This window comes from Urocampus carinirostris, chromosome 12 (assembly GCF_059441175.1).
Source record: "Urocampus carinirostris isolate Australia breed hairy pipefish chromosome 12, RoL_Ucar_1.0, whole genome shotgun sequence".
Classification (NCBI taxonomy): domain Eukaryota; kingdom Metazoa; phylum Chordata; class Actinopteri; order Syngnathiformes; family Syngnathidae; genus Urocampus; species Urocampus carinirostris.
The window spans coordinates 16,217,931-16,233,533 of record NC_142360.1 but is presented as its reverse complement, the minus strand read 5'-3'; the positions used below and the strand labels follow the sequence as shown (position 1 = coordinate 16,233,533).

The window sequence follows — 15,603 nt, the reverse complement described above, 5'->3', positions numbered from 1 at the left end:
TGATCCAATTGAGAATCTGTGGAAAGAACGGAAAACTGCTGTTCACAAACAACCTCACTGAGCTCAAGCTGTTTTGCAAGGAGGAATGGGCAAAAATATCAGTTCCTCGACGGGCAAAACTCATAGAGACATACCCCAAGCGACTGTAATCACAGCAAAAGGTGGCACTACAAAATATTAACTCAATGGGGCTGAATAATTTTGCAGACCCACTTTTTCGTTTTTTATTTGTGAAAAAAGTTTAAAATGTCCAATAAAATGTGTTCCACTTCATGATTGTGTCTCACTTATTGTTGATTCTTCACAAGAAATTAAAGTTTTATATCTTTATGTTTGAAGTCTGAAATGTGGCAAAAGGTCACAAAGTTCAAGGGGGCCAAATAGTTTCGCAAGCCACTGCACCTTGGACCTCTTTTTCCAGGTTCGACTTAATGTCAAAATTACAATTTTGAAGAGTGATCGCTACAATATTAGCAATCTAATATGACGTTGTCGATCCAGATTAGAGCCAAAACTGGGCAAGACGAGATCGGTCTAACAAAAAAGGGATTTTTTTTGTTTTAATTTCCCAACACAGAAAATATTATACAGGGTACAAAATTTGAAATGATCAAAAATCAAATAACATGGGGAAAATGTATAGGTTGACAGGTATACGTATTACTTTTAGTAACCATTTTATTTAAATCATTATATTTTTAACATTTGGCGGGCCAGGTTATAAAGCCTGATGAGCCGCATGTGACTTGCAGGGTGCAGGTTTCCCATCCTTGTAATAAACGATGCCACATTTTGTTAAATAATGTGATTCAGAATGTTGTATTTTCTTTGAGAATTGACTGGTTCGACATGTTGGAAACAAATCCCAAGCTTTTTTGAACAAGGACTTTGAATTCCTGTACATACAGAGTTAGTACATGTCTTTAATGTACATCATCTAGTGAGTAAGCTAATTTGTCCATCATATTAGTTTAAGCTGTAAGCGCAGATGGGTGCTATTAGAGAGGAGAGTATCACCATCCTCGCCAACACACAAAAAAACCTTCAAACCGTGGTGTATCGTGCAGGACCAGGGCAGGAACGGAAAGGCGATGATCCACTTGGGAAATCAGACAAGAATGTTGGTTTGGGGGGCGGTGAACCTTCCGTCAAGACCTGACGTTTCTTGCGGTCGTATTTCTTGTAGTGAAAGCCAAAAGGTGGGCGTAGAGCCGGCAGGCCTCCTGTCTCCTCAGAAGATGACGACTCAGACGAACTATTCACTGATGGTTGTCCACCTAAATTATCTTCATCGGACTCACTAGAAGAAGAAGTCAAGTTGATACGGGGCTTAAATGAAGGTTGCACAGGCGCAGGTGTATTCTGAGTGGGGTCGGAAGGTGTGGGTTGAGGATCAGGGACTGGTGTAGGGTCTGAATAAGCAGGCTGCTGCTCTTTCCTTGGGTTATAAAATGGAGGCAATGTTGGAATAGTAGGCTGTGAAGGGAGTTCGTGACCTTGTGGCTGCAGAGGGCGAAGGAAATCCCGTTTCTGTGGAGGGACAGATCGGTTCACATCATACTAGTTTTTAACAAAATTGCTGTTATTAGCTTTAATTAGAACGTCAAACATTCAATATTGCTCTGAAAGATCGGTTACACCTTACTGCACAATGTAATATATATTCAACAGGTGAATCCACCAAATTAAATAAAATAAATAAATAAATATATATATATATATATATATATATATATATATATATACACATACATATATATAAATGGCATTGCAATATTGTTTGGGCCAGGAGTGTCGAACTAATTTTAGTTCAGGGGCCAAATGCTAGAAAAACACTTATGTAGTCAAATTGAATGAAAATTAAGCCGTAGCTAGAGGGCTGGGGTGTCACGCCCAGAACAGAATCAGGACCCAAATGCGTAGCATTAACCACAAGTTTATTGAATAGAAAGAGGAAGGGCAGCGCCCGCGATCCGGTGCTTTCTTTGACGCAGGAAGCAAGCCGCTCACGCAATCGGATCGTGATCCGAATACGGAAATGGATCTTCCGTAGCGGAAGATGGCGGTGCCAAGGACAGAAAAACAGGTCGATAGCCTGGACAGGAGAGCAAAAACTTGGTCGGGATCAAAAACGGGTCATAAGCCGGGACGGGAGAGCAGACGTGGTGGGGATCAAAAACAGGTTGTAGCCGGAGACGAACAGGGAGATCAGGAACGGACAGGTGGAGAAACGAGTGCAAAAACAGGACAGGCGGGAGTCAGGGTCAAAAAGGCTTGCCTTGGAACAACAGAGGTTCGCTGACGGATTGACAAAAGGAGAGTGACAGGACTGGGCTTTAAAAGGGACAGGGAACCAATCAGGTAGGCCGCAGCGGCTGGCGCCAAATGAACGGGCACAGGTGATCCAAATCGGTAATCATGACATGGGGATCTTTCAGAGGCTTACAGTTGAAATCCAATCATGATTCAGGGGTGTAAAATTTGACTAGTCAACAATCACTTAAGGTTTTTTCCCTTCATTTTTTTGTTTATTTTTGGACATACGTAAGTGTTTTAAGAGTGCATGTTGAACTACTTTTGACTGTGTGTGTTACCTGTGTTTTGAACATCTCGCAGGACACTTGTACTTCTGGATGAGCATGCAGGTCTCCATATACAGATGCTGTACAGAATCCAGCAGTCTGTAAGCAAGACAGAATATTAGCGCTCAATTAATAGATTGATGACACAAAAATGGCATGAATGCTTGAAAGAGTGGAGCTGAAAAAATTCTGTGAGGTAACCGCTGAGAACTATAACAGAGCATATACCTTTTTATATGCAAGCATGCGCAACTCTCATATACCACTAAAAACAAATTACCGGTAATAACTAAAATAAAAGTTCAGTGACCACATAAACCTGATCCATTGTCAGGGAGTGCAGAAGTGTACATATCAATTGTGCGCAACACACTCTAGCTAGCATGAAATTTAAGCTTGTTTGATAACCTGCATGTAACTAAACTAAAGGTGTTTTAATCAGAGGCAGTCAAACTGGGCCCATCGGGCTTTTTAATCCGGCCCGCCAAACAAAAAGAGTAATAATATGATGATAAAATATACAATGTAAGTAAAACACTCGTAATAAACCATTATTAAGCCACTCTTGTCCCCAATTCCCATTTTGTGTTCTTTTTCTCCTCATGTATCGGATTCAAGACTTTATAAGCAGATACAAAATTATATCATTCAGTCAATCATTTGTTTCCCTTTGGTTTAGATGAATGATCATTTCAAATGTATTAAAGTCTGGCATTTTGTAGTGTGGTTTTCTCAAAACAGCAGTAAAATGGAGCTATTTACGCACATTTCCGCTCTTAAAATTTACCAGAGACTTAGAGAAGCTTGGTTGGCCACCGGTGGGGGGAGTCAACATTGGCCTCCATGTAGCTTAGCCCCTGACTACTTGCAAAACTTCTACTTATGTGGCAATGAATAATACTAACTTCTCTGTTTTCCTAAAGTCTGGCCAAAGATGTTGTTTACTTTACTGTTTAGAGTGCCAGACATCTATTCATGGTAGGTGTATATTTATGCAGAAGTGTTTTTCAAAATATTTGTGGGTCCGCCTGTGGAGCATATATATGTCGGAATTGAGTCATTGCAAACCTCAGCGTCTGATGTGGAGGTCAACTGCTGGCAGGTGCCTTTTTCAGTCACTCCCTCTGGACACTCTTGGACAGTATATTCGACAAATCTGGCTTTTACAGGCACGATCTGAAAAACAGAACTCTTATGGTAATAAAATGGCCCAAAAATAAAAGAATACATAAATAAACAGATAAATACTAATGGAATTAATACTGAAAAATAAGAATTATAAATAAAATAACAAAAACAAAACATGAATCATAAGTTACAGTGAAAGCCTTCTGGCGTGGTATTGTGGTGTGGTATGCTGGGAGCACAGCTGCAGACGTAAAAACCCTCCAGAAAGTCATTAACACAGCCTGGAAAATCATTGGTTGATCTGTGGGGAACATTGTCTGCCCGCAATACCACAACATAGCCAAGAACATTATAAAGGACTAACCCTGGCTGTCCTCTGTCAGACGCTACAGGTCCCTTAAAACATGGACTAAAGAGGTCCCAGAAAATCTCTGCCAAGGCCATCACCACCCTAGACAAGCACTCTAGACTGGGAAAAATGACATATCTTGCCTATGTATAGGATAATACGTATTCATATATTACTTCTCAACTCTAATTTTGAAAATACATGGCTGATAATGTCTTTACACATTTTCATTGCCCTTTTGTTCTGTTGCACATACATGTTAAGTCAGTCTCCAAGAACAACCTTGTAAATATTTTCCCTTTTTATCCTAACATTATTTTTTTATCTTATTTTTCACTTCTAAGTAATTTATTAACTGTTTATTCTTGAGAGCCATGTCTAATCCCATTGTAAACAATGTGTAGTACGTTGTTGCTGAGGGACAATACTGACAACTTTAATTCTACTATTAATACCACTACTACATCAAAGCGGCGCTGCCACGAGCGGCTGCCTTTTCCAGCAGCTGCCCTATTGTTTTATTGTCTGCTCCTATCATCGGTGATTTTTTCTTCCCGTTTTGACAACTACACTATGGATTACCTCTATCCTATGGGACATGGGTTTTAGCGCACAAAAATGCGTGTATTCAAGGAATTTCAACTCCTTGCCCTGAATAATTCTCGTGCCGGTGTGATGAAGGGGCCTATCGTGGAAGAAGAGCCGGAGCTAGCAAAGCGGCTAGCGGCGTTATAAGTCTTCGGTACCATCCGTAATCATGGTAAATGCGAACTCAAAACCAAATAAGATCATCGAGTGCTGGTGGAAAACATCTAAGCGCACAGGGAGCGCAGTTGCTGTGTTTTGCGGAAACGTGGCTCACGTTTAGCATTCCGGACGCTAACGTGTAGCCACCCGGAGCTACCCGGAGCTATCCGGCTTCAACGCCGCTAAACAGAGACACGAAAGCCGGGGGGAATCGGAGAGGAGGCGGACTTGCTAACACGAGGTGGTGTATCCCTGGATTTTAACAAAGAAAAGTTTTCCATTTGCCGCAGGGATGTCGAACTTTTGGACTGGCGTGACGTCATCCGCTCCGCTACAAGCACCCCTAGGGCATCATGTTAATCTGTTAATAAACAACGGGGTAGATTGCTGGAAGTGTGAATTTCCCTACGGGGGTTGAATAAAGTATCTATCTATCCATCCATCCATCCATTGTCTTCCGCTTATCCGAGGTCGGGTCGCGGGGGCAGCAGCGTTAAAAGGGAAGCCCAGACGTCCCTATCCCCAGCCACCTCCTCCAGCTCATCCGACGGGACACCGAGGCGTTCCCAAGCCAGCCGAGAGACATAGTCTCACCAGCGTGTCCTGGGCCGCCCCCGGGGCCTCCTGCCGGTGGGACATGCCCGGAACACCTCCCGAGGGAGGCGTCCAGGAGGCATCCTTATTAGATGCCCGAGCCATCTCAGGATACACTCATTTACGCGTTACCTAGGAAAACATTATTTTAAAGCGACATTAAGGGATTATTACACAGGAGTTATCGATGGCTGCTACCCAGCTCTCTGCGCACCCGACCCCTTTGGCCCCTCCTACAGGTGGTGAGCCCATGGGAAGAGGGTCCCACGTCGTCCCTTCGGGCTGTGCCCGGCCGGCTCCCGTGGGTAAGGGTCCGGCCACCAGGCGCTCGCCAGCGGACCCCACCTCCAGGCCTGGCTCCAGAAGGGGGCCCCGGTAACCCGCGTCCGGGCGAGGGAAATCGAGGACCAAAGTTTTGTCTCATCATTAGGGGTCTTCTGATCTGCGTTTTGTCTCGCCACTCACCTAGGACCTGTTTGCCATGGGTGACCCTACCAGGGGCTTAAAGCCCCCGACAACATAGCTCCTAGGATCATTGGGACACACAAACTCCTCCACCACGATAAGGTAGCAGGTATCTATCTATCTAAAAAAATTGTTGCTAGGTTGCCTGGTTGCTTGGTTTGGATCCCTTAACCACTGGGGCCGCAGGGGCACAATTTCATGTGGTTTGTCTTGGGCAAATACAGCCTTGTGGCACCCATCCCTCTCCAAGGCAACATATGTTTCCACCCGGTCTCAAACCGGGAACCTTTCGTGTGTTAGGCCAATGTACTAACCACTGCACTACGGAAACATAAAATAAGGTTAAAAACATACGGACAATTTTCCAAAAAGTGAGAGTAAAAAAAAATAGACTATCTGTGTCAACAGAAAACAACAAATGATGTGGTCCTGACAAGTGTATTTACTATCTGAGTAGAAATACTATTGTAAAAATACTAATACTAATAATAATACTAATAATACTAATAATGATTAATCCATAAAAGCTTATACTGTTTATATATATAAATGATAATAATGTGAAAAAAGAATTATTATAGTTTTGTTTTTTTATATAACGTCTCCTCTATAATACTAATGGCTCATGGTTTTTCTTATGTGTTCAATTTGAAGACAGGCTGAACTATCAATTAATATCTGTGTGATAAAATCTGCTTCAGAGATTTGTCCCTCACAAACAGAATGAGTAACAAGAATTTCACACTTGTTCTGAAGCTCTGGTGATCCGCTTCACTCCAAGTCCCAAGCCCAGAGTCGACTGCTTTTTATAGGACTCTAGCGAGACCTGAACCGCCAGTACAGCTTGCTGACTGTCGACTTCAAGTAGGACCGGGCAGGTTGGGCAGATTTGTTGCAGTTTTTCGACAGGATCTGCATGGAAAAAAGAAATATAAATAGTAGTCATTGATCTATAATTGCTGATGTTAAATATGGTATTTAAATACATTTGAGCAAACTGATATAAATTTGTCCAACTTTCATTGTTACGAAAAATGATATCATTCCTTGAGCATTATCACATTAAAAATGTGTTATTTAAGTACACTATTTGTATGTATCATGGGTGGCTGCTTCTCCGTGTCCCACTATTTGCTCAATTCAACATGCGGGGTTCCGCAAGAATTTGGGACGAAGAAATAGCCGAAGAGAGCAATTCTGTTGAGTACATTTATTACATTGAAACAAAATAAACAGAATATTCTGGGCTTGTCAACAATACAAGGTCCTTCCCAAGCATAGACAAAACTGGAGAAAGGTGTTATTTGACAAGAACAAAACTAAGGGGGAATTTTCCAAACAAAATCAGGAAGTCCAAGCTTCATAACACACCTATGTTAAGGGTATAACTGGATTTCTTAGCCGGTATGATAGACAGACACAAGGCCTCCCCCGTTCATGGTAAATTGGAACACAACTTAAATCAGTGGTGAGAAAGTTTAACCATTGAATAGATACATTGAGACGTGATGGGAATACAACAAGAAGTTTATACTTCATTTGAATATATAAATACACATAATTTGAATTTATGTGATAATCAAAATAACAATGTTACGGTTAAATGATAAAACGAATATAGCTGGAAAACTAATGCAATCGTGACTACATATTCAGTGAAAATTTTTAATAACAGTAATCATAGCCTAAAATTGTGAGATACACAACTTTATTGGATACATCAAATTTGAATTAGGATTTTTCTAAATACAACTAATTCAAACATCATGTTTACTTTACCTGGCACGAGAGTGCAGTCGTAACTGTACAAGTAGGAGTATCCATCTAATGTGTGAAGGACGGTGGTGTTGCAGTTACCAGAGATTTGCTGAAAAGGAAATTCACATGTTCGAAGAATGAGATATTCTCACTCGGAAGAAAGAAGCTCCGTTGCCAAAAACTACGCCTCTCCCAAGAAAAGCAGCTAGTTGCGGTCTGAGCTGAATTGGCCGCGCGTGCAAAAGACCAGAAAAAAACCTTGCCATCTGAATGTTTGTTTTTTCAGGTATATTCCAAATGTTTGACTTCTTAGTGCCCTTTCATATGTGTTACATTTTTGAATGTACTCCATTTGATAAACCGTATTACTATCGTTGTGTCCCGACGGATCACCACCTTATCGTGGTGGGGCACTTTGCGCGTCTCCATGACCCCTAGAGCTATGTCGGCGGGAGTCTCATACTCCTGGTAGGGTTACCCAAGCCGAAAAAGGTCGAAGGGTAGAGTCCAGACTAAGAGTGATCCCAAAAGCTGGTGGCGGCACGCTTTGAGGCGGTTTCCTACAGACCTGGATCCCGTTAGCCGCCTGCAGTTGTAGAAAGATGCCGGTCGTCTAGGGTCTCCCTTGCCACTGGAACCATCTTCTTTACAATCAAGATAGTGGCGTTGGGGAAAGCGCACCCCTTACGCCACTTTAAAAACCGTCATTGCGCAGGTATCCTCTTTTACCTGAGTCTCCGACCACAATCCAGGATCGGACTGTTCAAACATCAGCAGACTCACAAATAAAAGAAGATGGTCATCATCGAATCGATGGACAACCCCAACATTACTATCGTAAGCTGTGGGGGGCTGCTATTTGGTGTCAGGGGCTGCAAAATATGTGCCCGCTGGGGCCAACCAATCCCAGAGTACCTATACCCATTTTTTTATTTATGAATAAATATACAGACAGACATCTACATATTATATTTTGTAACATTGTTTTTTAAATGTATTAGTTTTATCAAATTGTTTTGAAATGCTCACAATTAAAGTAAAGTCATATATTGGATCCTTGTTTTAAGCACTACATTTTACATTTTTTTTAGTATTTATGTACTATTTCTGCAGTCGAATTTGTTGTAGTATTTTGTAGTATTTTGTAGTATTACTTCAGTAGTATTTATGTATTTCTGTAGTATTTTTGTAGTATATCCAGAATTTAAATTTTGTCGTGTTATTGTAGTTGAATTTTTGTAGTATTTCTGCAGAATTATTTTTGAAGTATTTTCATTTTTGTATTTTTTCCAAAGTAATATTTCTGCGGTATGTATTGAGTGTTGTTATACTGTTTATAATTATTTTTTTTAGTATTTGCGTTGTACTATTTTTTGCATTATAAGACTGTATTGATATAAGCAGTATTTTGGTAGTATTGCTACAGTATTTCTTTCTCTCCAGAATGAAATTGAAATAATACAGTTTTTAAGCACTAAATTTTATACCTAATATCATTGTAGTATTTTTTTTGTATTTTGTTGTAGTTCTCTAGTAGTATTTTTGGGGGACAACAGGGACAAAGTTGGCACCAAAAAAGTTCTGTATTTGTATTATTGGTACATTATTTACTATTTAGTTTGCCTACTACTGATCATGAGCATCCATCCATCTATTATCTGCACCGCTTATCCTCAGTAGGGTCGCGGGGGTGCTGGAGCCCATCCCAGCTATCTCCGGACAGTGGGCAGGGGACACCCTGAACTGGTTGCCAGCCAGTCGCAGGGCACATAGGGACAGACAATACGCTCGCTCATTCATCATTAGGGACAATTTGGACCAGCCAATTAACCTGACGTGCATTTTTTGGGAATGTGGGAGGAAACGGAGTGCCCAGAGGAAACCCACGCAAGCACAGGGAGAACATGCAAACTCCTCACAGGAAGGCTGGAAGCTGGATTTGAACCCATGACCTCAGAACTGTGCGCTAACCACTGCGCTGCTGTGCCGCCCTTGATCATGAGCATAGTTGAGAAAATAAATACACAGTGAAAGATCACAATGTTTTCCGGTTGTTTTCACTAAATGGGAGGAGGCGCTGGGTGGAGCACAAGAATGTGCTGGAATTTTTACAAATGGGTGATTGGAGCAAAACATGCATGTTGCCTTTGTATTATATGTAATTACATGCGTATGAAAAATGCCTTTCTAAATAGGCCGAAAGTTCCAAAAATATGTTTCAGCTCCTCTAGGGAAACAAGGCAGCGCGTGTGTGGCACAGTTCTGAGGTCATGAGATAAAAACCTTCCTGTGTGGAGTTTGCATGTTCTCCTCGTGCTTGTGTGGGTTTCCCCCGGGCACTCCGGTTTCCTCCCACATTCGAGAGACAAGCATGTCAGGTTAATTGGCTGGTCCAAATTGTCCCTAGGTGTGAATGAGTGAGTGAGTTGTCTGTCTCTATGTGCCCTGCGAATGGCTGGCAAGAAGTTCAGGGTGTCCCCTGCCCACTGGCCGAAGATAGCTAGGATGGGCTCCAGCACCCCTGCGACCCTACTGAGGATAAGCGGTGCAGATAATGGATGGAAAGATATATGTATATGAAAAATGGTTCGAGCAAAGTTCTTTTGTAAATGTGTCACAAAATACTGCAAACGGCGATACCAACATATTAACATTCAGTGCAGTTGGCGCTGGGCAAGGGGGAGAAGGAGTGCACGTGCTTTTTGCATAGCTATGCCTATTGCTACAGCACACCCAGACAAACTGTTCCGGGTGATTTTCTACAGCTTTTGGGTGTTTGCAGTTTGTCCTGTTGGTTTTCAACATAAAGTGTCCCTACAATGAATATATATTGTTTAATGAGCTGCTATATAAAGGATTCTTTAGCGACTTACAGCCAAAACAGGATGTGTGGGTGTGACACCTTGACTGTGAACTGTAGTTGAGGCTGAGCCCTATACAGGGTTGGGTAGGGTTACTTTAACTTGATTACTTTCAATTACTTTTGGATTACTACAATACCAAATATGCTAATAAAAGACAAAAGAAACTAAATATGAAAAAAACTATGACTCACAACACGTGGTAAGCTTTCTCTCCTGGCTTTGATCTCTTTGATCTCCAGCAAAACTAACATAAAATGCGACAGAAACAAAATGAAAATAAATCCAAACAGCTTGCCAACATCATTTTTGCCGTTCCATGTATTCCGTTACTCCCGAAGCCTGCACAAAATTTAGTCATTTTATTCATATTTAGTTTATTTTGTCTTTTATTAGCATATTTGGTATTGGAGTAATTCAAAAGTAATTGAAAGTAATCAAGTTAAAGTAACTCTACCCAACCCTGGCCCTATACATACTGGACCAAACTCTTCAATAGTCAGTGTTATCTCGGCTTCACACGTGACAATATAGTAAATATTGTGCAATTTCGAATTTATCCCCTAGCCAGGTGTATTTATGAAAAGAACGATAAATGGCTTGCGAGCCATGGATTCCTGACACCTGGGCTAGTGAGTAATGTTAACCTCAAAGGGTCCTCACAGGTCGAGTCATAGTACAGAGTTTATTTGTACAGTATGTGTGTTTCTCTCACCGTTTCCATGAATGGTCTGACATCACAGCGTTTCCACGGCTTTGGACTTCCTATGTAACACTTGGTTTCTAGTACATCCAGGTCAAGGTAATAGACATTGCCTGCTGGGCCCTGACATGCAGAGGATAAACACAAGGAAAAGGTTCAAGACCATGAAAATATTGCACAAGTTCATGAGAAGAAGAGTAGTAATGTAGAAGTATTCCGTAACATTTATGCGATCGTTGAGCATTTTGAATGGAAGGCAAATATTAATCTATGACAGTTTCATAATAAAATATGGTCAAGCTATGAATTATCAAGGTCAACTGGCATAAATCGTCCAAAAGATGATGGATTTCCTGATCCTTGCCAACATGCATTTGTAGGCTCCCTGTACTCCCCGTACGCATTGATTTAGGTGGTTTCTTGACCGAACAACAATAATATATCAATCTCTTTCTTTTGAAGTTTCCGCAATGACCTAGGTGTGTAGTATCACACATTCCCTTCGTTGTAATGTAATAATTAATCAGAATGGCAATGCAATTTTCACCTACCTTACAGTAGCATTTCAGTCTGTTCATCGCGATCATTGCTTTGCTTCAGTATACGTCATTAAACAGGAAATAAGACCAACTCAAAGGTTTTTAATGATCATACACAACGACAATAATGTCCTTAATCCATGTTATTACGAATTGAAAAAAACACATTTATTTAGCATTGAAGTTGTAAGCAGCACTGTCCACCAAAATGTTGGTTCAGTGGCATTGTTTTCCTTATTTAAAGTGTGACTTTTCAGAATTTTAAATTTTCCTATACTAATTTAAATTGAAATTAAAATATTATACACTAAATGTTTAGATATAAATGTGTTTATTTAGAGAATTTTGCTAAATAAGATTAATATACAGTATCAAAGGTTTTTAGGGTTACAGTATACAGTAATACTGTATGTTATAGGAGTTACTAGTGGTACCATTGTTGCTTTGAAATGTCGATTCTTTGTTTTCTAATTACCTTTTGTGGAGTAAGATTGTTTTCTTGTTTTTTTTTCTTTAATATGTCTTCCCTGGAAGGAAAAAATCGAATAGGCGTAGGTACGGCACTTAAAATCCCAAGGTTCAAGAGCGTTCTGCATTCGGGCGCAGGTGTTGTGGGATGCTCTGCCCCCTGAGATTAGATCTGCAACCTCAGTGGAACTGTTTAAATGTAGGCTTGAAACACACTTCTATTCTATAGCTTATGAACGACCTATATTTCCTGTTGACAATATCTGTGTATTATTAGTTATTGCAACATCCGTTGCAGCCTGGTCATCCTGGAAGGAGGATTACCTCATGTGCGGTCCCTTCTCAAGGTATCGTCATTTTCCTCATGTTGAGGTTTTTGAGTTTTTCCTTGCCCTCATGTAGGTTTTAGATCAGGGGATGGTGTAATAATAGTATGTAGTTTGCAATCATCTGTGGTCTATGCAGCCCTTTGAGGCTCCATTGTGATTAAGGACGTCACAAAAAAGCATGACTTGACTTGACTTAAAAGCTTCAGTTTCAGCCTACTCTTTGGGCATATGTTTATGGATTACATCATTGTATTGTATAGGGTTTGTTCTTTTTTTAGTGCAAAATATTTTGTGTATAAATATTGTCAGCTAAGGTGTGCTCCAGCAGCCCCATGAACCTGCTGGGGATAAGCGGTTCTGATAATGAATGAATGAATGAATTAATTAATTAATGAATAAGAGATTGAATGAGTGAATGTCTTTTGTGATATCATAATCCTGAAGAGGCAAATCTAATCTCATTTTAAACAATGTTCACTCTGTTTTTATCAATGACAACAAAGGCAATCCCATTCTATAACTAATACTACTAACTCATAATAATTCTTATTCAAGTATTTGTACTTATTTTAAACGTTATTCAAAACAGACAAAACAAGTGTGCAACAGTACATTACAAACATCCAGAGTAGCACAGCTCCAAAACCAATACTGGCATCGGTACATGTCCTAGAAAAGCTCCCAAAAAAATAAATATATATATATATATATATATATATATATATATATATATTACATACTCATACATATATGGTCTCGGAACAGCACCAATCCAAAGACATGACAACAGATCCGAGAAGAAAAGGAAAAAAAAGTAATAGCAAAAATAGAAAAAAATAAAGTGAGTAAATAAATAATAATAATGATATTTTCTAATTAAAAAAAAGGATATTCATTAATTTACGAACTGCTTATCCTTGTTCAGGTCACGAGTAAGAAATAATAATAATGGTTTTATTATTTAAAATAATAATACCTTTTTATTATTTAGTTTTTTATATGATGGCTACTGGGCTGCACGGCGGCGCAGTGGTTAGCGCTTGTGCAGCACAGTTCATGTCATGGGAACCTCCTGCGTGGGTTCAAATCCAGCTCCAGACTTCCTGTGCGGAGTTTGTATGTTCTCCCCGTGCTTGCGTAGGTTTCCTCCGGGCACTCCGGTTTCCTCCCACATTCCAAAAACATGCATTTCAGGTGAATTGGGCGGTCCAAATTGTCCCTAGGTGTGAATGAGCGAGTGAGTTGTCTGTCCCCGTGTGCCCTGCGATTGGCTGGCAACCAGTTCAGGGTGTCCCCTGCCCACTGCCCGGAGATGGCTGGGATGGGCTCCAGCCCCCCCGCGACCCTACTGAGGATAAGCGGTACGGCTGATGAGATGAGATGATGGCTACTCAAGTCTAATTTTACTCTCCAAGTTGTTGTTTTTTTAGTAAAAACATAGGGTATTTGCATTAAAATTCTGAAGATAACTTGTATAGTCTTATTTTATGTGAAAAAAACGAATTTTCAAATGTTTTCCTACATGTTTATCTTTTTTAAGTATTATTTAACATCAATACATTTTAAAACTCATTTTATAATTTTGCAAATTTCAAGCATATACAGGATGTCCCAAAAATGTATACACACTTTGGCTTAGCCTTTTTTTCTATTTCAGATTTGGTTTTCGAGTAAGAATAGCGAATAATGGATGTGCACTTGTGCAAAATAAAAACAATGAATAAAATCTGAAATTGTAAATATAAAACTGAAGTGCAATGACGTGTTGGGACATTCCTGTGTGGATCTCCTTGCACTTAAACATGGTGTGTGTCACTTTAAAATATTTTACTTGCCACCGCCATCTTCTGGCTAAAATTATCATTGCAGCTTCATTTGTTGCACGTGCAGGGATGTGAAATTTTTAGATATACTCATATAAACTCTTCCTTACTCAAATAAACTCTTCCTTTCTAATCTTTTAGGGGTTTGGGTTGGCATTTGGACTTGTACTCAAACAGTCCTATTCTTACGTTCACAATTTTCATCCTGGAATAAAAGAAAATCACGACCACGCGTGTGATATCACTTTGTACCGTCCGAAAAACTTGAATTTCATCAGCCAAAAAGGACATGAACACTTTACCTGAGGAGTGAAATATTTGATCATTTTCTTACAACTTTTAACATAAATATCGCTTCTCGATCGGTGTTCCCACTTACCTGAGCATGTAGGTGGACATTGGCAACGCGATTGAGGGCAAATTTATAACCCTCGTCCCGATCCTCGTTGATGTAAGTGACAGCCAGACGAGAAAGCTTCTCCACAACTTTGTCGTTGCAGGGAACTGGAGCAAGTTCGAAAGGCACCAGCGCGAATCCATTCAGATACAAAATTTGAATTAAAATCAAAGCAAACTGTAGCGATGACGCATGAATCGATTTCTGCATCTTGGCAGAGGATCCTGCGTGAGCAGCAAGTCGAAAGCTCAGATGGAAGTGAAGTTTGTTCCCTCCTGTTTGTGCTCAGCCTTGGTCGCGTGTTGACTTTAGGAACCAAAATTGGGAGGGATGTCGAAATCACGCCGAGGGCAAAGTATATTTGATGGAGTATGGAGGGAGATTTGTGTCTTTATTATTCAATCGAAACAAAAGTTTCTATCAAACAACATATTTTCAAACAAAAAAAAAACCTCAATGAAGTTGTTGGTAAGTATATACAACCATATTTACCAACAATTTCACCACCGCTTGTTGGCAACCGTGATTTACTTGTCAGAAAAACGTCATTGGTTTGAACACTTGTCACTCAAACATGTCTGACCAATGGGGAAGCACCCGCTCACTGCGGGATATTTATGTCAAAGTGATTCAATCGGAAAAAATGACTTCAAATTACCTTTATATTATTATCTCATCTCATCTCATTAGCTGCACCGCTTATCCTCAGTAGGGTCGCGGGGGTGCTGGAGACCATCCCAGCAATCATCGGGCAGTGGGCAGGGGACACCCTGAACTGGTTGCCAGCCAATCGCAGGGCACACAGGGACGGACAACTCACTCGCTCATTCACACCTAGGGACAATTTGGACCGGCCAATT

General features: G+C 40.5%; 1 protein-coding gene across 1 annotated transcript; it reads right to left on the bottom strand.

The window, feature by feature from the left end:
- Positions 1–800: 800 nt before the first annotated feature.
- On the bottom strand, positions 801–15,102 carry LOC148355093 (alpha-2-HS-glycoprotein). The gene is made up of 7 exons (XM_088350380.1): positions 14,726–15,102; positions 11,200–11,310; positions 7,645–7,732; positions 6,611–6,777; positions 3,651–3,758; positions 2,595–2,681; positions 801–1,530 (listed from the first exon to the last, which is right to left on the bottom strand). The coding sequence occupies exons 1-7, from the start codon at positions 14,951–14,953 to the stop codon at positions 1,045–1,047; spliced, it is 1,275 nt and encodes a 424-aa protein (XP_088206506.1). The 5' UTR covers positions 14,954–15,102; the 3' UTR covers positions 801–1,044.
- Between the last annotated feature and the right edge of the window lie 501 nt (positions 15,103–15,603).

Bases quoted from the DNA above. Each gene is read 5' to 3' on its own strand.
- LOC148355093 (XM_088350380.1), bottom strand. From the start codon at position 14,953: ATGCAGAAATCGATTCATGCGTCATCGCTACAGTTTGCTTTGATTTTA. The intron at 7,733-11,199 runs GTGAGAGAAACA...TTTCCTTTTCAG, and splicing joins TCAGACCATTCATGGAAACG to CAAATCTCTGGTAACTGCAA. The intron at 2,682-3,650 runs GTTTGCAATGAC...TCTTGCTTACAG, and splicing joins CCTCCACATCAGACGCTGAG to ACTGCTGGATTCTGTACAGC.